At 41.0% G+C, this 23,941-nt stretch overlaps 1 protein-coding gene across 4 annotated transcripts in view; it reads left to right on the top strand.

Annotated features, from left to right (window-relative positions):
• The window catches only part of LOC125297546 (guanylate-binding protein 1-like), a 26,093-nt gene extending 3,189 nt beyond the window's left edge, over window positions 1–22,904 (top strand). For 2 of the 4 annotated variants that reach the window (XM_048247959.1, XM_048247960.1), the window contains exons 2-13: window positions 2,943–3,161; window positions 7,593–7,670; window positions 9,109–9,158; window positions 10,410–10,519; window positions 10,678–10,886; window positions 11,107–11,349; window positions 11,608–11,888; window positions 13,825–14,037; window positions 14,147–14,249; window positions 17,486–17,610; window positions 17,862–18,086; window positions 22,610–22,904. In XM_048247959.1, coding sequence (XP_048103916.1) covers window positions 2,969–3,161; window positions 7,593–7,670; window positions 9,109–9,158; window positions 10,410–10,519; window positions 10,678–10,886; window positions 11,107–11,349; window positions 11,608–11,888; window positions 13,825–14,037; window positions 14,147–14,249; window positions 17,486–17,610; window positions 17,862–18,086; window positions 22,610–22,825 — 2,046 coding nt within the window. In that variant the 5' untranslated portion in view covers window positions 2,943–2,968 and the 3' untranslated portion in view covers window positions 22,826–22,904. Of the gene's footprint in view, window positions 1–2,942; window positions 3,162–7,592; window positions 7,671–9,108; window positions 9,159–10,409; window positions 10,520–10,677; window positions 10,887–11,106; window positions 11,350–11,607; window positions 11,889–13,824; window positions 14,038–14,146; window positions 14,250–15,530; window positions 15,875–17,229; window positions 17,364–17,485; window positions 17,611–17,861; window positions 18,087–22,609 lie in introns of those variants that run through there. The other 2 variants (XM_048247963.1, XM_048247961.1) reach the window with 2 other exon arrangements.
• The last annotated feature ends 1,037 nt before the right edge of the window (window positions 22,905–23,941 follow it).

The raw sequence follows: 23,941 nt of genomic DNA, 5'->3' as shown, positions 1-23,941 counted from the left end.
ACTATACAGTTGATTTTCAGAAGGTGGTTTAGAGTAGGATAAATGAAATATAAATATGTGCACTGTATTACCTTATAAGAGCAGAATAAATATGGCTATGAATAACAAAGTCAGTTGATATTATTTTAAATGTTGGTGACACTACATTAATAAGGAGAATACCAATAATATACAATAATGTGAATGCAATATCAATGGGCAATAAATGCAAATCAACAAATACTATAACATACAAACAATGACTCAGAACAGCCTAAGTGCATGGTGAACAAATATGTCTTTACACCCCTGTTGACAGGTGCATGCAAAAACACAGAAAGCAGACAAGTATTTTGTTTTTATAACACATGTAATAAGCAATGAACATTTGAAGATGTATTGTTTTGTTCTTCTAACATCAATAGTAGTTGTTCAGAGGTTGTAACATAATGATAAATACATGCTGCCTGTCACATTATGAATATATACCCTGTCTTGTCTTGCACATCAGAAGCAGCAGCACTATGCTATTACATCGTTCACTGTAGGGACTAGTATGAGGGAGACTCAGTTGCCAATCTCTCTTAACAGGTCCTGCATCATATCTACAAATATCTGTTCTGCTCTGCACAAACATAAGCAGGGTCTGATTTAGTGTGGCAGAGTGCTGATTGACAATAACATGGTTCCCTGCTGTGTTTGGTGGATTCCCATTGATGTTTGTGCATTCTCTTTGACTGTACATTTTATGTGTGGCATCTCATTCCTCAGTTGTCTAACATGTTTTCTGACGGCCACTGATTGCATTAGCAGCTGAAAGACCAACTTGTAACAAGGTCCCAATTGTGGATACACCCATTAACAGTCCTTGCGACTAATGACATCTGGATCAACTACAAACTTTTGATTGATTTTCAACAATGAACAGTTAGTTCTGTGTAATATGTTCAGCTCTCTCCCCCATCTTAATAAGTCAACATTATATGATATGACCCTATTTTTACATTATAGCCTACATATGTTATAGCCTAACCCTTATCTATAGGTGACTGATGAGATTCATGTTAGCATATATTCATTGGCTTCACAATTAATATTGGAGCTATTTCACTGTCGCAGACCCAGGCGTGTTTGGTAGCCTAGTAGTCATAGGCCAACATGAGACTTAAGCCCCCGTGTCGTCATGACTTAGGTTAGCCTATGTTCTTACTGTTGTTATTATCTGTAGGACATATTGTCTGTGCAGCACAATTGTAGGCTAGGCCTATATTTGATTTTCAGTAAGCTTATATGTCAACGATAAAGCTTCTTTACTTTTTTGGTGTATTATTTAGTTTTTTTTTTTTTTTTTTTTATCTATGTAGGCTATTTTTTTAATGTTACATTATTATTTTGTTAATACATGGAATAAATCTCCACAAACACATGCAACTGTAGCCTATTGGCTTTTTCTGTAGCCTACCCGGCTTGCGCAGCGTGGCTAACAACGCCCCTAAAACAAGTGTAACCGTCGGCTCCTCGAGGCTTATTACTTAAAGGGGTGGTTCAGGATTTTGGACATAGGACCTCATTTCCAAGTAAGCAAGTGTGATATTTATCAGTGGAGACCGTTTTCAACACGTTTCATCCAGTCGTTCTAATTGCAGAGTTCGCAGGTGCTAGGCTAGCGCAAGTCAACGGTATGTCAAGCTAACAAACTAACAGGCAATCGGTCGTCTACCAAGATAAAAAAAATATATATATAATTACGCTGTGTACATACAACAAAAGATCAGTATATGCATCATAAAGGGCCTATGATACAATATAGACAGTTGACAATTCAAAACAGGTAGCTATTTAATCAACTTACCTCAGAAGTTTTTCGACAGTCAGCAATGGAAGTGAATGATGTCCAACGCCATAGAATGGCTTTTGGAACTACGCGAGGCTGCATACCCCGAAGTAGCGGCAAAAGCGCATAAACGGAGTCCAATGGGACTGTCGCAACTCTTTCTCTCTATGGCTCTGGGCTAACCTAAGTCAGGTGTATCCATTTATGGCTACGTTCAGACTCTGCTTTTTTTTTTTGAAGCAACCAGCGTCCGTTTTATAATCGAATGGAGTAGACCGTGCTTTCAAAAAAGTCCTCTGCTTCTTTTAAAACGCTACCGCGGACGTTGTTTTCGGCAACTCGAAGCTGTTTTTAAAGTTGAAAAATGTTCAACTTCTAGCTATTAACGTCTTATGTCACCCTCTTTTTGACAGCTGACCATGTGGTCACAAGCGGATAATCGAAACGCTTCCGGCTGCTTTTTGGAACGAAAACGAAGGCAGAAAAAGGAGGTCTGCACAACTTTTCTTGTAAAAAAAGAAGCCGAGTCTGAACGTACTCGGCAGCCAAATTAATCTTTTCGACCATCGTGGCAAACGGTAGCCATACACTTGTGGTGATTTGATTCAGATGTAGGCTAGGCCCTAAAGCAGATAACAATCACCACAACATCAACAATTGTTAATGTTATTGCTTTCCTACTGTCCCCCGCCACTACTCGCTTAAGCTAGGCCTACTGTCCAGGGCCACACTTACCGACCTGTCCAGTCTGGTACCACTCTAGTGTATCCCGTAGGCTACTACCACTGGCACCTATGCACTTGCCAGCTGTTCCATGGGTTATGATTAGAGTTAGCCTCGGGTTGGAATAGTTTTCGAGTGGTATATGGGACATTGGCGCAGGACAGTAGGCGAGTGTTGTGGGACCGCACTAGGCCAGTGTTGATTGATATGTCTTCTGTGCATTGTGCATGGTTGTCATACCATCTAATCAGGCATGTCAGAGCCAACACATTGGATATTTAGGAAGATCTTACATTCTTATTTTAAAAATAGCTATTTCGTCCCTTACATCAAGCATGTGTTACCTAACCCCTGTCCTTCACTGCAAACAATCGGAGGATATATAGTTCTGTTTTCAACACTGTAGGTTGTCCAGTCATCTCAGAGCCAGCCATGTCCAACGGTCCACCCCCCATGCCAGCGCCTGTGTGCCTGATTGAGAACACAGACCAGGGCCTGCAGACGGTGGAGTCGTCTCTCAACCTCCTGCGGAGGATCCAGCAGCCCGTGGTGGTGGTGGCCGTGGTGGGGCTCTACCGCACCGGCAAGTCCTACCTCATGAACCGGCTGGCCGGGCAGCAGTCAGGTAACCTAATACAAAACATACATGCAAACACACGCACACGCACAAATTACATTCACATACATTCACACACACACACACACACACACACACACACACACAAAACGTAAGCTACACGTATGCCAGCAGACATACATTGTACACACACACACACACACACACACACACAGACACATACACATTAGACTCACGTACATTCACACAGATTTGTGCCTACTTCTCACGTGGGATAGCAACAGCATGCTTAGCATGGTGTATTTGCATATTTGCCACTATCGACAGGAAACAGACTGAAGCTTAATGACTTTTATCAGATTCCAAGGACAGACTGGGATTAATGGTTAGCAGTTTGTGACAAAAGATACATGGCCTAGTGTTTACTGAGGGACTAGTTTTGAGCATCATAGTGTGACAATTCTTTGTTGAGTAGGCGTCTTATTTTATTATTATAACCATAATCATTATTATTATTTTTTTTATATCAATCTGGTACATCTATGTGCCGCTTTATCCCTGCAAGTTACAATATATATAGATTATGATATATATAGATTATGATCCCCTTATCACAGATTTGACTCAGTTTACTGGTAGTTGAATTTTGCATTGTATGTTAAGATTCCCCCCTACAGTGAAATAAATGCAATCGTCTTCCTCAATACACATTTTTATTAATTTGCTCTAACTGTCGATTCTGGTTATGGCCAGGGTTGTGTTTTTGAATGATGAGTACATACAGTATTGATACAGTTGGAATCACACTTAGAATCACCAGGAATGTTGAATGGAATGCTGTGGTCACAGATGGAATGACAGTTCTAGACCTTCAAGTTTGTTATGAACTAATTTAGGCAGGACAGACACTCATGCACACACACACACGTGCGTGGATCTAGGGGGTGGCAAAGGGTGGCAGCTGCCACCCCTGGGACACAGTCTTTCCACCCCTGTTGCCACCCCATTTATAAATCAGATAATATTTTTTTAAAGTATATTTTATGTTCATACATGTTGAAGGTCAATGAGACCCGTACCGCACTGCTCTCAAACAGAATCGCCGATTTAGAATCGCCCTCGCAATGGTTTCACCCATCACCTTCAGTGTAGTAAATTTCACAATAAACAGCAGGCTACACAGTGAGTGAATGCAACCATGTCGGCTGTCTGTACAACGGAGCAGGTGCACCGTTGGCACAGGGGATGCACCCGCAGTTTTGAAGAAACGGCTATCATCCCCCTCACTTTTGATAAGGAAAAAAACTAGGCCTACACGCTAAATTATAGCCTATACACATTAAAGGCACACTATGCAGGTTTTTTACCTTCATTTACCAGCTTCAGAGTCATTGGAATGGTTATATTACTTTTTTCGGGTTGAATGGTGGCCGCCTCGCCTTCCCCTAAGCCTGTGAGCTGAAAAACACCCTTGCAACTGTGGGGCGGCGGGCCGGCGGCCTCAGTGTCAGGAAGTATAACGAGTGTAACAAATTGCTTTACTGCATTCAAATACACATACACGCCAGGCACCGGCTAGAAAAAGGTAGCGATGGAGTTTCTCAGACATTCGTCATGACAGAGCAAGCGAAAAATAAGCAAAAACCGGAAAAAAAACAGTAAGGAAATTGCCAATACTGCATAGTTTACCTTTAACAGCCGTATCCGTATCTCTAGACTGCACAAGCTCACTTTCACTCTGCTAGCAACACTTGGATATCTGAAATATTTGATCAGAAATGGCTACTTGCTTCTATATCCTGCTCGTACTTTGAAGGCCTACTTCTACCTGAAATTTTTGATCAGTTTATTTTAACAACCATCATAAACTAAACGGCTAGGCCTACTTGCTATATCCTGCTCCTCCCGACGTTAGCTATTATTTAGGTTTAATAACCAACTAGCCCTAGCTACCACTTGTTAACTTGTTAGTATAGCTCACAACACCACATTTAAGTTCTAAAACATTTATTTCAGACATCATTTACAAGACACAATTAATTTACTTTGGTGCATAAAACCCTCATACTGTAGACAGTAGGCTAAAGGTATCACAGTATCTGATAGATTGCCTAGACTAGAGTATCCTATCTAATAGCCAGGAGGTCCTAAACAAGCTGGGAATTTAGCTAAGCTATGGGCTAAGACGTGAGGAGTTAGGATATTTGAAGCTTAGAGGCACAACAAGGAAAATCTAAATGAATCCATAAAAAAACAGAGGGCAAACATTGTAAGTATTTTATATATCCCCAGCCAACGTGCAATGCAATAGTCACCACATTACCCATATCTTAGATAGCATATTTTCAATGGAGAAATGATTTAGCGTTTTGCATTTGCCTGAAGTGACGTAGCCTAGGTATAATGTTTGTTTCAATATTTTAATATGTTGTTTAGGGCTGTCAAAATAACTGATTAATTTCGATTATTTAATTTGAGAAAAAATAACTGAAAAAAATAACGCAGATTAATCGATTCCGTATGACCTTTCACCCCGAGCCGTTGTAGTCAGTAACCATGTCTACAACGTTACAGTCTACGACTGTAAAATGAAGGAGAGAGAAGAAAATGTCCTGCCTAGATCATTAATTGGAACATTTACTTTTAAAAAATGGCCTGATGGTGTTGATAAAAATAAAGTGTTGATTAAAATAAAGTCCTCTGCAATGTCTGCAGCAAGGAATTTGCATATCACCGGAGTTCATAAACTCTAAAGTCGCACATGTATGTGAAAAAAAACGAAGCACTTTTGAATTTATTTCCTCAGCATATTAGGTCTAATAATAAAATAGTTTTTGAACTTTAATGTCACTAATGCTGATTATTCAATGATTCATTTGAATTTAAATATTTAAAATATTTACACAGCAAAAATTATATATGCGATTAATTTAGATTAATTAATCACAGAGTATGTAATTAATTAGAATATTTTTTTTAATCGATTGACAGCCCTAATGTTTTATATATTACTTAATTCAATGTATTTAGATATTGTTAAAATGTTGTTAATAGGAATAGTTGATTGTAAGGGCAAAGTAAGTTGCAAATCATTATAATTGTCTGTTCATTTCTTTGGTCTTTACCATTCAAATATTATGGTGGTTGACAGTGGGCCAGAAGTGGTGGTCCAATATTTGGAAGCCGGATTGCACTACATGGGTTTTTCTCACAATTTGGTCCCCCTCACTTTGAAAATATCTCCTGATGCGCCCTTGCTCAAAACTCACTAGAAGACGTCATTTGATGGGTAATTTTTTCAAAATGTTCTCCGGGGGAGCATACCCCGACATACCCCCAAACCTCCCTAGAATTGCTTTTTGACACTGTACAATTTAAGTACAGACTACATAGACTGTAGATAGTGATAACACAGAGAAAGGGTCCACAATTCACAAATTAAGACCCACACCATCCAAAAATTCAGCTATATGTCTGCTTTGCCTCTCACCCGTGTAATAATGTAGAGAACAAAACACATTCAATGAAATCCGTCGAATTTTAAGTTTTGAATAATGTCCATGGCCCCCCTCCTGGAACCTTAGGCCACCCCTTTGCCACCCCAGGAATAAATCTCTAGATCCACCATCACACACACACACACACACACACACACACACACACACACACACACACACACATATACATATACATATACATACACACACACACACACACACACACACACACACACACACAAAAACACACACAGATGGTGATTCATTGGAGGCTTGTCCTTAATGACAAAAGTTCTAGCTGGACAACAGCATAGCTGATAAAGTATAATCACTTCACATCCACACCCATACACATGCAAGCAGAGTTTTGAGAGTTTTAGTGTGTCACGGTGGTCTCATGAAAAGGTTAGACAGCTGATGCTGCAGGTCTATTTTGACTGTATTACTAAGCGCTTCATACAAGCATTACCCCATTCCCTCAATATATTGCACACATATGAGGCAATATATTGTACATGCACACACACTCACACACACCTACGCAACCTTTTTCCTATACTGTGTACACATAAGAAAAACAAGGAAAGAAAAAAGTAAATGGGTGAATTGACAATGTCTGTGCTGCCACAGTACTCCAACCGCTATGTATTTCACTGACCCCTGACATCACTGATTTCAGTGGCATTCCATCCACACAGATTCAACAAATGTGGTCGTCCATTGGTGCTTGATACTGTAGGTTGTGGTTGGCTCAGGTATTGGACAAACATACTATACATACTAGAGACTTAGGGTGCATTGATCATGCAATTGCATTTTTGTTTGAATTCAAAAGACTTTGGTTATGATTCGGCCTCCCGTTCACATTAAAGTGTGATAGATGACACATGGAAATGGAGATAAATGATATATGACGCAACATCACGGTAACACTAAAGGTGACAAAGCTTTATTTTATTTTATAATGGATTATTTCATTCAGGCTTCGCCCTGGGCAGCACCATCGAGTCTAAGACCAAAGGCTTCTGGATGTGGTGTGTACCTCACCCCTATTCACAAGGTGAGCAAATCTAGTTATTAATCTATGGACCCTTTCAACAATAAAAACAAAAACAATGCTTGAACGTTCTATTTGGGCCCCAATCTACTTCCTCTGCATTAAGATAACATATGGAATGTTAAAACGGAAGTCTTGTGGGGCCAACTATGATGCTGATAATGGAACTCTCTTGAAAGGGTCTATATGTCTACTTATTTACTGAATTTGTTTGTTGTCATTTATTTTTCTCAGGTTTTAAAATAGTACAGTACAAGACAATCGGCCAATAAGAATGTCAAGAAAGACCATAGACTGTATAGAGTCTAAAAGTATACAGAATGCTGTTTGTTACTACTGCTTTGTGTTTCCATTGGAATTCTGTTACCACACTGCACTTCTCTTTCAAACACACACAAACATAATTGTGCTCTAGAATCTGTGGTAAATACAGTGGTCAATCACTGTATTTACAGTTACTATTATTAACTGTTGTCATTATGGTGACCATGTGTAACACAGGAAGTAGAATGCTGTGACAATGGGGTGAATTCTGTTTCATGCTCTTATAAGTCAGTTTCCAGTTCAGTTTTATTTTTAAAGCGCATTTAACATGCACAGAGTGCAACCCAAAGCGCTCCACAAACAAGACACATAACAAAAAGACAAAAGATGCCGGATGGAGCGGCGTAGTCGCCAGCGTGCCCGTGACATCAAGACATGACAAATACATTTAAAAAATAACAAACACAAAAGATGCCGGACGGAGCGGCGTAGTCGCCAGCATACCCGTGACACCAAGACATACAAGACAGACAAAAAACAAATTAACAAATAAAAAGTAGAAAGAAAATAAATTTCAAAACAAAAATCAGAGCCCTATTTGGTTATTAAGTGATGATGCAATAATGGAATTATAAATAAATTTACGGTTCAACGGCTTTTAGAGCCACTCTTTTTTTCTCCTTAGACAGTATTTTTTTTTTTTCGCAAAATCCTATTTTTCACGGAAGCCTAGACTTTACCCTTGATTGTATCATCTGGCTGCACAGTAGTTAGTTTGTTAAAGTTAAGCCATTTTGTTTTACTCTCACTAAAATGGAGATGATGGTGACAAGGTTTATAAGTTGCGAAAACCGGCTGGCAAACGTTTGTTGACGCAAAAGTTGTTGGGCCTGTGACGTTGAACCTAATAGGGCTCTGGTTGTATCTATTAAAAATCTGTAAAGGCCAACACCCACTGTCAGCGACATTCGCATCTATGGATTTCAAGCTCAAGAGGTGAGGTGTGCTCCTCTAGAATATTTAGTGGTGAATCACTGTCAGTGCATGATCTGATTGTTTGATTTCATGTAACTGCACTGTGTGTCACGGCAGCTACTATTTTTGTTAGTGTCACTATGGTTACCATGTGTAACACAGAAAGTAGAATGCTGTGACGATGGAGTGACCTCTGTTTCAGGACAAACACTGGTGCTGCTAGACACTGAAGGACTTGGTGATGTCGACAAGGTGAGGACAGTGTTGCACTATATACAGTTCATACTAAGAAGTTACACTGAGTATGATGTTTATTGCACTGATATGAAGAAAGTAAATGTATTTACTATATTTTCCGGACAATAAGTTGCTCCGGAGTATAAATAAAAAATTGTCATGAAGAGGAAAAAAACATATATAAGTCACACTGGACTATACTGTAAGTCACATTTATTTAGAAATGTATTTCACGAAATCCAAGACCAAGAACAGATATTTAATCTGTCAAGTTATTCAACTACACATTAGCACACAGAACAGGCTGAATAAGTGTCTGGTAGGTGTGTTAACATAAAACAGTTTTTCAGGTCCCCTATTTAGCCAGCTTAGTGACAAGGGAGCTTGGTGACAAAGAAATTAAAATGTCCGTTCCTGGTTGCACAGTTTTATGTGATGTCTCCTTTCTGCCAGATGTGGAATATTAACGATGACTAGATGTTTGCTGACCCACGTTTGAACTGCCGTTGTCCTTTGCTGTGTAATTTGTTAGCCGGATGCTAGCAATTAGCGAAATGCTAGCGGTTGGCTGTGTTGAACATGGGCCTGGGAAGCTGAATAGGCTAAATAACAAACCAGCGTGTCACAAGCCTAGAGCGCCCTCTCGCGGCTGTAGACGGTAATGTTACCTTGGTTCATGTAGAGATTCATGACCGTCAGCAGGAATTAACATTTAACAACATGTTAAATTATATATATTTTGATACATAAGTCGGACCTGACTATAAGTCACAGGACCAGCCAAACTATGAAAAAAAGTGTGACTGTGAAACCACGGTAGTTTTATTCAGTGTATTCAGTGACATGGCTCAAATGTATTTAGGTATGAACCCTTTCAACAATAAAAACAAAAACAATGTTTGAACGTTCTATTTGGGCCCCAATCTACTTCCTCTGCATTAAGATAACATATGGAATGTTAAAAAGGAAGTCTTGTGGGGCCAACTATGATGCTGATAATGGAACTCTCTTGAAAGGGTCTATAGTAAGATACAGAATAAATGAATGAGTGCACAACCAGGGGTGTGTTTTTATTCTGAAACCCACCGTTTTGCGTCTGTGTCACTTTGGATAAAATCATGTGTTGAATACCAGTCACTTTTTTTTGCATTAAAATGACATGAAATTGCACTATTATTCAAGAGTATTTTATCTTACTACAGTAAATTGCATAAATACACAACCAAATGAATGTTTCTCATTAAAATGTCATCTTGACAATCACAGGGCGACTCAAAGAATGACGCCTGGGTCTTCTGCCTGGGCGTACTGCTCAGTAGTACTATGGTCTACAACAGCAGAGGCACTATCGACAACCAGGCCATAGAGAAACTCCAGTATCCTTCCGTTAATCTAATCTAATCTAATACATGAATGTGATGTATTGCCAAATCGATATTTTGTCTTGCGCATAACACGCACACATACAGTATGCACACACACGCACAGACGAAGAATAAAAGTTATTGCAGCCAATTTCCTCAGCTGATCACAGCTACGTGACGGAGCTGACCGATCAGATCCAGGTAAAGTCTGCAGGGGCCAGTAAACAGGACGACGACGAGATGGCGGAGGAGTGTGAGTTTGTCCGCTTCTTCCCCAGCTTTGTGTGGGCTGTTCGAGACTTCACTCTGGAGAGGAAGATCAATGGTCGCGATGTGAGTGATGATGAATACCTCAACTTTGCCCTGCAGTTGAAAAATGGTGAGTGAAAAATGAAAATAGCTTATTATTTTTTCACTCATCTGACATGAAAAAAAATACACATTAAAATAAAAAAATAAAAAACATTTAACTAAAGGTCCATAAGCTTTTAGAGTAGTTGTATCATAATATTCTTCTCTATGCTTGTTTTAGTTGAAAATTTGTCAAATGTAAGATGTAAAGTTTAGACGAGATTGAGAGTCTGGATCTGGATCCATAGGTTTGAGTACCAAGGTGATGACCTACAACCTCCCGAGGCAGTGCATCCGAAGCTTCTTCCCAACCCGGAAGTGCTTCACCTTCCCGTTCCCGACGGCAGCAAACAACATGTCACACCTGGACTACATGGCTGAGGCCGACCTTGACCCAGACTTCCGGAAAGTTGCTGATAGTTTCTGCACCCACATATTCGCAGAGAGCCGCGTGAAGACCGTACAGGGAGGCCATAAGGTCACCGGCAGCCGTGAGTCACAGAGCTGTCTTTGTATTGTGTTTCAAACTGGCAGATATTGTCCATATTTATGTCTGGTCTCTTATATTGTCCATATTCATGTCTGGTCTCTTATACTGTCCATATTCATTGCTGGTCGCTAGATTTTAATCCTGCACTGTTGCATCATTGGACTTATTTGCACTACCACCATGACCCACACCTCATTGAGCACCTTACCACTGCATACTGAAACACTGAGTCAGTCAGTCATTTGCTCATTGTCTGTAGGGTTCAGCCATCTTGTGAAGATCTACGTGGACACCATCAACAGTGGCAAGGTTCCCTGTCTGGAGAACGCAGTGGTTGCCATGGCGGAGATCGAGAACCAGTCGGCTGTGAATGAGGGCTTCCGGCTCTATGTGCAGGGCATGGAGAACCTGAAGAAGAACTTCCCCGTTGATCTCGAATCTCTCTCGGCGGAACACCAACGCGCCTCAGCCTTGGCAACGCAGGAGTTCCTGAAACGTTCCTTCAAGGACACAGAGGGGAAGTACATGACACAGCTGCAGGTGAGTTTGGAGCCGTTAGAAAAAAAGCCCTTTTTTTAATCAATCTGCAAAGAAAAGTTGTAGGCCTGGCCTGCAGTGTTTTGTTGCTTTGTTTGTGTATTTAGTTTGCTTATTTGTTTGCTGCATTCACATATAGAATACTGCATTAGAAGACTGCATTTATTTGAAAACTTAAAATAAGAATTGTGAAAAGCGTTGTGATTTTTGTTTTTGTTTTTGTTCCTGCATTTACATTTATATGTATTTTATTAAACTCTTCATTTATTCATGAATTTTATCCAAAGACTTAAGCACTGGAAATAATGAAGTGGCAGCGGCAAACATAACACAACGCTCAGACCATAATAAGTTATGTATCGTTCCTAAGTTACACAAATGGTTTGCCTAAACTGACAATTCAATGCGCTCGCTTTGAAAGTTGAACCAAGTTCAACGCTAGCACTGCCACCGTTACGCTGCTGAACCATACAGAACAATAGGAAACCTGCCGCTTGCTGCTGGTCGGTGTGATCCCAGCCTTAATATAGGTTTTCATCCGTACGCGCGGTACTTGATACCTAACCCATGATGTTGATAAACACAGGTTTATAGATATTTCAAATGTACAACTAAGCTCATAATAACTAATCATATCCATACCAAATTACATGTAATGTGAGATTTAATGTTATTTCGTTTTTGACAAAACACACATAATTATCTTTTGTTAGATAGTTACTATAGCTGTTTGTGGTTGTTTTTTTTTTTTTTATTCATAGGGAGGGAAAGTAATCTCATCGCCATCTAGTGGTTGCGTTCCTAGAGTTTAGCGGAGTGGATGTTTTTTTTTTTTTTAGAAAAAATATATCTCGGTGCACATTGGGATCTTAATTTAATGCCTTCCAAATGTTAGGCACTGGGGTCACCTCTATTGCTTCAAGTGGTCATACCTTATTTTTAGGATCAGTTGAATTGTTTTGAGTTTTTGTCGTAACACGGTGATAAGGAACTACAGCTGCATGTGACGTCACATGTCTGGGTGCTTAATCTCTAACTGATCAATACGCAATTTGCTTAACTGGCTTAACATATTTTTGTAATAACGGAATGTGATGTAAACCGTGTGGTGATAACCTTTATGTCAGGACTGGTGTTGTGCGTCTACTCACATGAAGAGCTAGCTGTAAGTGTTAAGTGTCAATGCTAACCAGGCTAATAAACAAACCATGCTACCGTGAGTAACGTTGAAGGGTAAAGTCACGTGACTTCTTTTGTAGTTCGTTTATGAAACAAAAGGAGCAATTTCGATTTTCTTAAATAAGGCAAAATAGGGTCTGACATTTTCACAGTTAGAATATTATTACTGTATAGACACTAAAAAATATTTTTGGTGGATAACATCGCTGATTTGGCTTCACAATATTTTTTTTTAAAATAGGTCTATGGGACTTAACATTGGAGCTGCTCTTCGATAGGAACGCAACCACTTGGGGCGCTGGTTTTCACTTTCCCTCCCTATACCTCTAGCACAGTGACTCATTGTTTTATTTGGGGGTTTTTGTTCCAATGTATAAATTGCCGAGATGGATTCCAATGTCTAATTGGAATGATGTACAAGAAACACACACTGTTGCACTGTATATTCTGGTAGCCATGTTGCTTTGCTGTGGTTGAACATGTGACTGAATACTGTGCAAATTCAATGTATTATTTGTCTAAGATGTGCAATTTGTGCTGCACAGCTAACATAAAAACACATAGCAGAAATGAAACATACAAGAACAGAGCACACAACAGTTGACATACTTGACAGCTTGTAAGAACACCCAGTATAATGCCAAGTTAGTAAGTTAATTAAATGATTGTTTTATACTCTGGTAGCTTTTGGCTGTGGCTGTATGTATTGGTGCCGTGTTGCATTGATTGAACATGTGTGCTGTGGCTCCCCCTCTGACAGGAGAAAGTGGCGAAGCTCTATGATCAGTTGATCAATGAGAACATGGACGCCTCAGAGAAGCTGTGCAGGAAGCTTCTCTCTGATCTGTATGCGCCTATGGCTGGCAACATTCAGCAGGGCATCTATGCCAAGCCAGGCGGGTACGAGATCTACTGCCGCGACCGAGACGCTATGGTGGCCAAGTACCGGCAGGATGGCAAGAAGGGCATGAAGGTGAGTGCCAGGTGTGTGCGTGTGTTTGTGTGCGTGTGTTTGTGTTTGTGTGCGTGTGTGCGTGTGTGTGTGTGTCCTCTCACTGTTTTTCACTTTGTGTCGTCCCCAGGGGGAGGAGATGTTGGAAGGGTTTCTCCAGGAGAGGAGTGCCGAGGCCAACTCAATCATGAAGGCTGACGAGAAACTCACCGAGGCCGACAAACAGAGGGCCGGTAAGATGTCCGCCACCATACCAAACACAGTCGGTTTCAGCCAATCAAAGAAACAATGTGACTCTAAGAGCCAATCAGAATAAGTCTATTAGCAAATACTTTTTCTTTAGTTGCATAGAGGTGTGACCAGAGACTTTCTAATGAGGAAACACAGCACTCAAAGAATCCTCCATAAAAATGCATGGGGTTAGTTCATAACGCCTACACATATGCCTCCCCATTCAGTTGAATAGGAAAATAGCTACAGTTGCAAATTGCAAACAGTTGCAAGATGGCTGTCGAGTGGGGAGACTTGCCTAAAAGGGATTTGGTGTGACAAAGTCAAAGTCCTTTTAGGCAAGTCCCTCCACTCGGCGGCCATATTGCAACGCTTTTTGGGCACTTATCGGGCATCTATTTCCGCAGAAATGTACGTGTGCAAGGCTTCACAACACCAATCTTGCTCCAGCGGCGAGATCACGACACATGATTGGCTCGATGTCTTCACAACACACCACATGGTTGGCTCAATGTATTCACATGACAACATTTTACCGTGTAAAGGGCTTCGAAGCATAAAACAGGCTGAAGGGGTGGGATATGTGTAGACGACTGCCATATTGGCGTTACAATCTAACTCCATGCATTTCTATGGAGGATTTTTGGAGTGCCGTGTCTCCTCATTAGAAAGTCTCTGCTAAAGTTAGATCGACCATACTCTGGGTTGGACCATGTTGTCAAAACTAGTCAATACTGAATTGGGGGCTGTGAAAACAGATAGCCCTTTATTCATGGAAGTTTGAAAAGTTCTGGCCATAAAGTACAGGGAGATGAGGAACTCGGGAGAAGAGAAACCGGGAGATGAAGCCTTGTTTGCGTCTAATATGGTTTTAGTCCAGAGTGTCTTGTGAATATTTTGCGCCAAAATTTACTGCTGGTCTCGCAAGGCTATGAGGACATTGACTATTTTATAAACATACAAACATACATGAACACTCATCCACATCATTCATGGTTACAAGTAAACAATAGGACAGTTTTCCCTCCAAAACGCCTCTCTCATATGACCCTTTCCTTTCCTTCCTTTCTCCCCACCCTGACCCACCCTCCTCCCCCACCCTGAGCCACCCTCCTCCCCTCCCTCTTTGATTTTCTGGACCTCGTTGATGCAACTCTGTGCACATCATCTCTCGCAATGCGGACGGATTCACCGACCTCCCCTAACTGAACACTTGCGACCCAAAACCCCAACTCTCAATCCTCCCCCACCCCCACTACCCCCACCCTCGCCACCACCCCCAGAGGCCCGTGAGCAAGCAGCAGTTCAGGAGCAGCAGGCCAAGGTGGCAGCGCAGCGTCAAAAGGACCTGCAGCGCGCCCTGGAGGACGAGAAACGCAACCAGGAAGAGCGCTTGAGACGCATGGAGGAGAAGATGGAGGAGGAGAAACGCCTCCAGCGTGAGGAGCTGGACCGCGCCCTGGAGAGCAAGCTGAAGGAGCAGCAGGAGATGATGGAGAAGGGCTTCAAGGACAAGGCCGAGATCATGAGTCAGGAGATCGAGCATCTCAAGAAGGAGAAGGAGAAGGAGGCCGACCCGGGGTTCTTCAAGAAGTACCTCATGCCTGCTGCCGAGGTCGGCAAAGAGGTTCTGTCCATCTTCCTGCAGTACAAAATGTTGAAAAGATTGTAATAGGTTGCCTGAAGACAGGGCAGTCATGTCAGAAACAGACTCGTCAGCAGAAAAGAACAATAATAGATCACTAGTAGATGATTAATAAACAATAATAGATTAATGATTAACATAACATGATAAATGGATTTGTGAAGAATTGAGATATTAGAGCAGGGGTGGGCAAACTGCGGCCCGCGGGCCAGATCCGGCCCACCAAGCACTTTCATTTGGTTATCAGGCTGCTCGCTATTTTTTTCCTGCGATAGAGACGACGTTGGTTAGCTTTACTGCAAACTGCTTTTCACTCTCCTTAGAGAACGTTTACAATGTAAATGTCAAAACATCATGTTAAATAGAGATAACATCATGTTAAACTAAGTTAACTCTTAGTTATCTCCTTTGCAGCAGATCTAACGTGAACATTATGCGATCCATTTAATTGGGAACGCGTCTGCACTCACGAGAGGGAGAGAGAGCCGCAGGTTCCAGCTGCCTTGTCATTGTTGATAATTTATATCTCCTTTATAAGAAACTTTTTGGAAAGGAAATCATGAAGACAACAGTAGTTCCCACTACTGACCATTTAAAAAACTGTGAGAGGGCCCAGCCGTAGGTACAGCACTAGCCATAGCGGAGCAGGCAGAAGATCATTGAGAAATAAACGTGAATTAAAGTGACTGTCTTAAAGCAACAGTGCACAATTTATACATTTGTTAAACAGCATAAAATTAGCAGTATTTTAAAGCAATTAATGTTTTAAAAGAAATACTTTTCATACTAAATTATAGGCTATAAAAAAAATATTTTTTTATGTGTGTGTCGTGGGGGGGTTGTTGTGCGGCCCGCCGGCCAATTTTCAAAACCCAATGTGGCCCTTGAGCCAAAAAGTCTGCCCACCCCTGTATTAGAGTAACACGAGGGGGAGTTTATATACATACAGCGTTCACATGCCTACAGAAAGTGGTCAGCTGATCAAAAATGCGGAGAATGCCAAATGCCCTGGAGCACCTAGCACGTCTCTAAAGTAGGCCGCGTGCCTTTTTTGTTGTTATTGTTGTTTTTGTACTTAATTTCTGTCACATTTCAGGTCTTCAGATTTCGTAAAAAGTTCTAAAGGTTCCACATCTTTTTGTATTATCTATCTGAATGGTGTATTTTAAGTTGCATATCAATAAACATGTTGAACCTCAACATGAATTTCAGTGTATGTGTTTTTTTTGGAGCAGCTTTTGGAGCAGCTTCTGTTTATCTCATGTATCACCACCGGTGTAGAAGAGATTCAGAGAATTGTATGTGGCCATCATTGGATTTTCTTTACCTTACAGTAGAAGATGCAAAATAGTATAGTTGGGTCAGAAGAATCCAGACCATTACAGAGGTGACACAAAAAAGGAAGAAATAGGAGTTTGATTGGCTCTGGTTAAAGGTAAAGTGATTCTGATTGGCTCTAAGGAGAATAAAGGGGCTGGGATTTGACATTTATCCAACCTTAGAAGTTCTATGATTTACCCAGAAAACCATTGGCTGTTAAGAAGAACGAGGCGAGCTGTGATTGGACAAGCGTGTTGTTTTTCTCCTCCACAGAGGAGGGGCAGAAGATAGCGCTGCTGGAGCAGGAAAACAGGATGGAGGAGGAGAAGTACCGATGGCTAGAGAGCCTCCTGGAGGAGGAGAAGAGGACTCACGAGGAGAACCTCAACCGTCTGAACGTGAGTGTGTATGTGTGTGAGTGTCTGCGTGTGTAAATGATTGCATCTTTAGAAACATTTTTTTTTTTACTGAGATTCTAAATTGAGTGAATTTAGTGTTTTGTCTTTGTCTGTAAATGTTGTCTCTACTAATTATTTCAACCACTAATTCCATACATAGTTAAAAAAAACATTTAGCAGTCAATATCTTATGAATATATGTCGTTGTTTTTCCCCTTTCCTCACCCACCATCCTCCCACCTCCTTCTCAGGAGAAGCTGAAGCAGGAGTATGCGCTGCTGGCGGGTGAGCAGGAGAGGGCGCTGGAGAGAAAGATGGCGGAGCAGACGGTGCTCCTCAACCAGGGCTTCCACCAGCAGGAGCAGGAGCTGAAGGAGCAGATCCAGCAGCTGAAGAAGGAGCAGGCCCAGAGGGAGGCCGAGGAGGCGCGCCTGCAGAGGGAGCAGCAGCAGCAAGCCGCCCAGGCCACCATGCAGGTAGGAGGAGCAGGGATGTGATACCGATAGGAGGGGCAGAGGCACACCACCACAAACTTTTAGAAGTTCAGTACCAGCACAAACTTTTAGAAGTTCAGTACTGCCACCACAGACTTTTAGAAGTTCAGTACCGCCACCACAGACTTTTAGAAGTTCAGTACTGCCACCACAGACTTTTAGAAGTCCAGTAACACCAACATAGAATTTTTGAATTTCAGTAACATCTTCATAGACTTTTATAAGTTCAGTACCACCACCGCTGTAGACTTTTAGAAGCTCAGTAAAATTACTGAAGACTTTAGAAGTTTAGTACCACCACCACTGTAGACTTAAGAAGTTTAGTAACCCCCTGAAGACTTTAGAAGTTCAGTACTGCCACCACTGTAGACTTTTAGAAGCTCAGTAAAACCACTGTAAAATAAAAAAAATCAAATAAATATGTTGTTCGCAAACAGAACGTGTCTCACTTTACTTAGAGCAAACAGTTACGTCAGGGGCGGAGTGGGGCACTAAAATCCACCGGGAAAATTCTGACGGCACCGGCTACATATCAACATAAGCTAGCTTGTGCTAGTTTCTCCCTAGCAATAACGTCAATGCTTTAGCTCCGCTAACCTTTCTCTCTGCCTTCCATCCATGTGTAAAACAGCAAGCAACCACGCAAATCCGTCGACTAGTAATAGTTTTCCTCGAAATTGATCGCTTGTAGGGTCATGCCATTAGACAAGGGGCCGCTCATTTATCCCCCTACATTTCTGTAAATGGACTAAACCAGAGACACATTCCCAGGAGGCTTTGCTCCATTCTAGCCTAGGCCTACGTGAACAACAAACAAACAAATTAAATTGTCTTTTTTTTATATTTGTGACCATGAAAGTTCTGTAACGCCTGAATAAGACAAAAATGAATTAAGATAAAAAATGAAGGCTAGCCTACACAAAAATCAGCATGGGAGAGATGAGTGTGCAGGGTAACCATGAATGACATGTAGACAGTGAGTGAGTGGTGTAAATATTGGTTGGACTTTGAACTCTGAAGTGTAGATCTCGGAGATTTTCGCGGAAAATTTTAAATGCATTTCTCATGTACGAATCACGGCCGCGATAATAACTCTGAAGGCCGGCCGGCCCACACCTCAGCCGGCCCACCGGGAAAACTCCCGACCGTCCCGATTGCCACTCCGCCCCTGAGTTACGTCTTACAATGTCTTATATTTAGTCTATACTTCTTTATGCCTGCCTATGATGTTTTATACTGGTATGGACATTTTTACACTTTACTTAAAGCAAGCAAAAACATGCTGTCACATTAAAAATTATTATAAGGTATCATTCCATCTTGTGAAATCACTAAGCATAAGTTGTATAATGCATTTGCACAGTGCCAAGGATGTGTATTTATGAACAGGTAGGGTCGGAGGTATGATGCATTACACAAAATGACCTGAGATTTTTGGTCCACAATGATATAATCTGGTTACCATTAGTTACAATTCATTATTATACGGCTCTTCACAATGCTAGTAGAATGCTCCATTGACTTGAATGGGATTTCTTAAACTTACTTAAAGCAACAGTTCATAATGCATTATGAAGAATCTTATGCTTGTTTGTAAACTATTGTAATTATTATAATGACTTATGATCACATTATAAGGTTTTCATAGAAAGTGTTACCAACAAAACAGTGTGTGGAGTTTCTCTGGGAATACTGAAGCCACCTCTCTGGTGTGTTTTGTTTGGTCCTTGAATGAAATATAATGTACCGTATTTTCCGGACTATAAGTCGCTCCTGAGTATAAGTCGCATTAGTCAAAAAATGCATCATGAGCAAGAAAAAAACATATATAAGTCGCACCGGACTATAAGTCGCATTTATTTAGAAATTTATTTCACAAAATCCAAAACCAAAAACAGAGACTATGTAACTGGATTATTGAGGCCAAAAAGATTAATGAAGATGAAGCAGTGAAGGCAGCCAAGAGGAGGGCAGGAAGGTAATTGCAAAGCAAAAGATTCACTGAAAGAAAATACCATGAGGTGCACCAAAATGTTACTAAAATGTGGAGAATACAATGCAATCAAGCATTTTGGACGATGTGGAGTCACAAGCTGGCAGCAGATTAAATGCTCATGAGAGAGAAAAAGATGCAGTTTTAGACGTGACCGAAACGATAGGCCTATAGGCCCGACGGTAATTGTAAAGCAATTTACAAAAGATTCACTGAACAAAAATGCTGATATGATGCATGAAAATGTAGCTAAAAATGTGGAGAATGCAATGCAATCAAGCATTTTGGACGATGTGGAGATACAAGCTGGCAGCAGATTAAATGCTCGAGAGAGAAAAAGATGCGGGTTTAAATGGACGTGCAGACCGAAGCTGCAGCAAGAAGGTGATATTTAGAAATGTATTTCACAAAATCCAAGACTAAGAACAGACAGACTATGTAACTGTACACATTGAGGCCAAAAATATTGAGAATTCTACAGGGAATGTTAATGAAGAAGAAGGAGTGAATAGTGGCAAGAGGCAAGCTGAAGGCTGCTGACAAGGCCCGACGCTAATTGTAAAGCAATTTACAAAGAAATCACTGAACTGAAATGCTGATGTGGTGCAAAAAAGAAAGAAAATGTAGCTAAAAATGTGGAGAATGCAATGCAATCAATCATTTTGTACGATATATTGGCACAGGCTGGCATGCAGCAGAACAATTGCTTGGCTGGCCACCTCCGAGAGAGCGAGAGAAAAAAAGATGGGCATTTAAAAGGGTCTAAATTCCAGCTGAATTGCGGGTATTCTTGAATAAATTATTACTTAGTATTGAGCATAATAATAAAAGTCCCGCAAATCTAGCCATCATAATGCGAGAGATTCCCACACATTTTACCCTGTACCCTGTCTGACATTAATATAATAATGGAGCGGCCTGAATGCGGGACTATTGACGGACCAACTCTGACTTCAATTGAACCCCTTGCAGAGACACACGCGCGCGCAGGACCACTTTGGGGGTGCCTCTCTTTCGTTGCTCTCTCTCTCTCTCTCTCTCAGCAGGATTTGTCACCGCTGAAGTCAAATTATAGCCTAGGTGCTTCAACATCAACCGCTATCGACAGGAAAGGAAAACAAACATTTAGCGATCAGGAACCGTCAGGAATTTTGCAAATACAGAAGCATGACCACCTAGGCTATAACGTAGAGAACATGGATGACTTCTCTATTTGACGTTCGATTGCGGACGTGAACAGACAGCTACAGACACGGAGCGCACATTAGGCCTACTTTCACTTTCTGTGCGTATTCATTACGTGAAAGATAATTAGTAGCAAAACAGCGATCAAATATTACATGGCAGTGCGTTTTGTTTTCAAATGTTTTCATGCATGTCTAGATAACAGGTGAGGGATGTTTAGGATACTCGTAAATCCTCAAATTTAGGCTGCGCAAAGCACAGCACCTTTATTTGGCCATGGCTTGTATTCGAGTCAGCTATAATATAGTCCTTTATTTCTTGCGTTTTATTGTGAGACATAGGCCTACTTTTCGTTTGGAGCGGCATGGGTAGGCTATCAAAAGCAGATGTTTCATTTGAGATTTAATTTACGTTTGGACTGTTGATTATATTGCTAAATATCGGGACTGATGACCACTGAAATCTGTGGGGTATTTAATGGCTTACTATTAAGTTTCATAGTGTCAGGAATTGCCATCCACTTATTGCGAGATAAGGTATCCGCGCTTTCATTCATTCGTGTGCTGTGCTGCAAGGGAAACCTTATTCCGTAGCCTATAGCCAAAGATGTCTAAGATAGCCTAAATGTAGTTATTTTTTTAAATCATGCATGATTTACTTTTTTATAAAATGCATAGGCTGATGCCTGGCAGCAACAATTGTGTTTAAATGTAGGCTTCAGCCTCTAGCTCAGAAGAGTGCGGCATGCGACTAGCTTGAGAGCAATGAGAGCAATATGTTGGAGACTCATGGTGTAAATGACTTTTCATTGGCAACAATACCAACCAACAATATAAAATATTAAGAAGAGCTCTTTTATGAGTTAAATTGAAACAAAATTATACTGGCTTTTATTTGTCCAAATCTGAGGCCCGGCTATAAATAGAATCCCTGCCATAATTTGACGATTTAGGTATGCACGTGTGTTTCAGGCATAGTGCAAGCACTAATCTCTGACTGGAAGTGCACAGGACTTGTGCATTTGAGAGTGCTCTCTCGCGGCTGTAGACGTAATGTTTCACGTAGGGTTCATGTCAGTTAATATAAATTAACATTTAAAAACATGTTCAATTATATATTTTTTCATATATAAGTCGCACCTGACTATAAGTCGCAGGACCAGCCAAACTATGAAAAAAAGTGTGACTTATAGTCCGGAAAATACGGTACCTAGTTTTAGACAAAAGCATCTGCTAAGACATTTGAATATACATACTGCATAAACATAAATAAACACAATGTGCAACTGCTGACTTCACATTTAAATGTGTTGATGTCGTCACTGCAGGTCTTAGGCAACACCCTGGAGACATACTACAACTACAAGCAAAAGAAAGAGGATCGTCGCCTTCAACAGGTCAAGGCCCAGAAGGAGAAATACACCTACAAGAAGAGGTTGATGGCTGCGGCAAAGAAAGTCGGGATGGAGTCAAAGGTCACGGGAGTGCTGAAGGCCGGGGCATCTGAACAGAAGGCCAGGGCATCTGAACAGAAGTCTGATTAAGATTTTGCCACCAGATATCTGGCATAGATTTCCAGTCACTTGTAGGCCTACTATATATATATTATTTTACTCAACAGTCTTCATTACTGTTCAGGTGTAATTACTGTACGTAGTACTGTTCTAAGGTGGGAAGAATTGTTTTTTTTTTTTGTTTTTTTGACAGCATCAGTAACTCGCTGATTTATTGAGCTAGAATTCTCAAATTTTTACAGAAAGCGATTTTTCATATGGGTAAATAACATTTTGAATGGGAATTTTGAACTATCGCACCTGACCCAGATGTGGCACAGTCTCTGATTTGACCCTTTTACACTTTTGGCTTTGAGTCACCTAACAGCTCCACATATAGACAACACACACACACACACACACATACATACACACACACACACACAAACACAATCGTAGGTTTCAGAATAGTATAAAATGCTATTGCAATCATTCCTTTGTTATAAATATCCCCTGTTTCCCCTGAACTCAGTGGTTGGGGGTTAGTTGGGGTTGTGGTTTCCGAGCTGTGTGATACACTGAGCAGTCAAAATAGATCCACAATGTTGGTCTCCTGGCAAAACAGGTGGTAGTAGGCCCAGACCCGGCGGCAGACACAAATTCACGGACGGGCATTACACCTTTCCAGGGGGGGCACTGGAACTTAAATTGATCACGGTAGTTTAAGCTTACACTTGACAAAACATTCCAATATGAAAATGTAGACTTAATTGTTGTAAAATGGTGCAGCTCCTTTTAAGAGAGCCCCAGCGCAGGGATGGAGAGAGAGAAAGCGAGGGGATATGTGTGTTAGAACTGAGATACGCGTGGAAAAAGTAGACGTGCTGTTGAGACTGGAGCTAGTCATATTCAAAATAATGCAAAAATAAATCCGCAGATAAAACCAAAATCCTTGTTCATTTGCTGACCATTTTCAGATAGAGTGTTAGGGAGTTAGCCCCGAAGTTACGGATAACTTCGGCCCTGGAGTGGTAAAGCTCCCTGTTCTCCGACTAGGTCAGAAGAAAAAAAACTGTAAAGGTTAACGCCATCAAACAAACCCAGAAACTACTAGGCATACTTCTACTAACTACGATATGAGATATAGCCTACCTGCGAGCCGATAAG

Source organism: Alosa alosa, chromosome 7, assembly GCF_017589495.1.
Source record: "Alosa alosa isolate M-15738 ecotype Scorff River chromosome 7, AALO_Geno_1.1, whole genome shotgun sequence".
Classification (NCBI taxonomy): domain Eukaryota; kingdom Metazoa; phylum Chordata; class Actinopteri; order Clupeiformes; family Clupeidae; genus Alosa; species Alosa alosa.
Note: the sequence above shows the minus strand (reverse complement) of the source record. Positions and strands in the feature narration are given on the sequence as shown.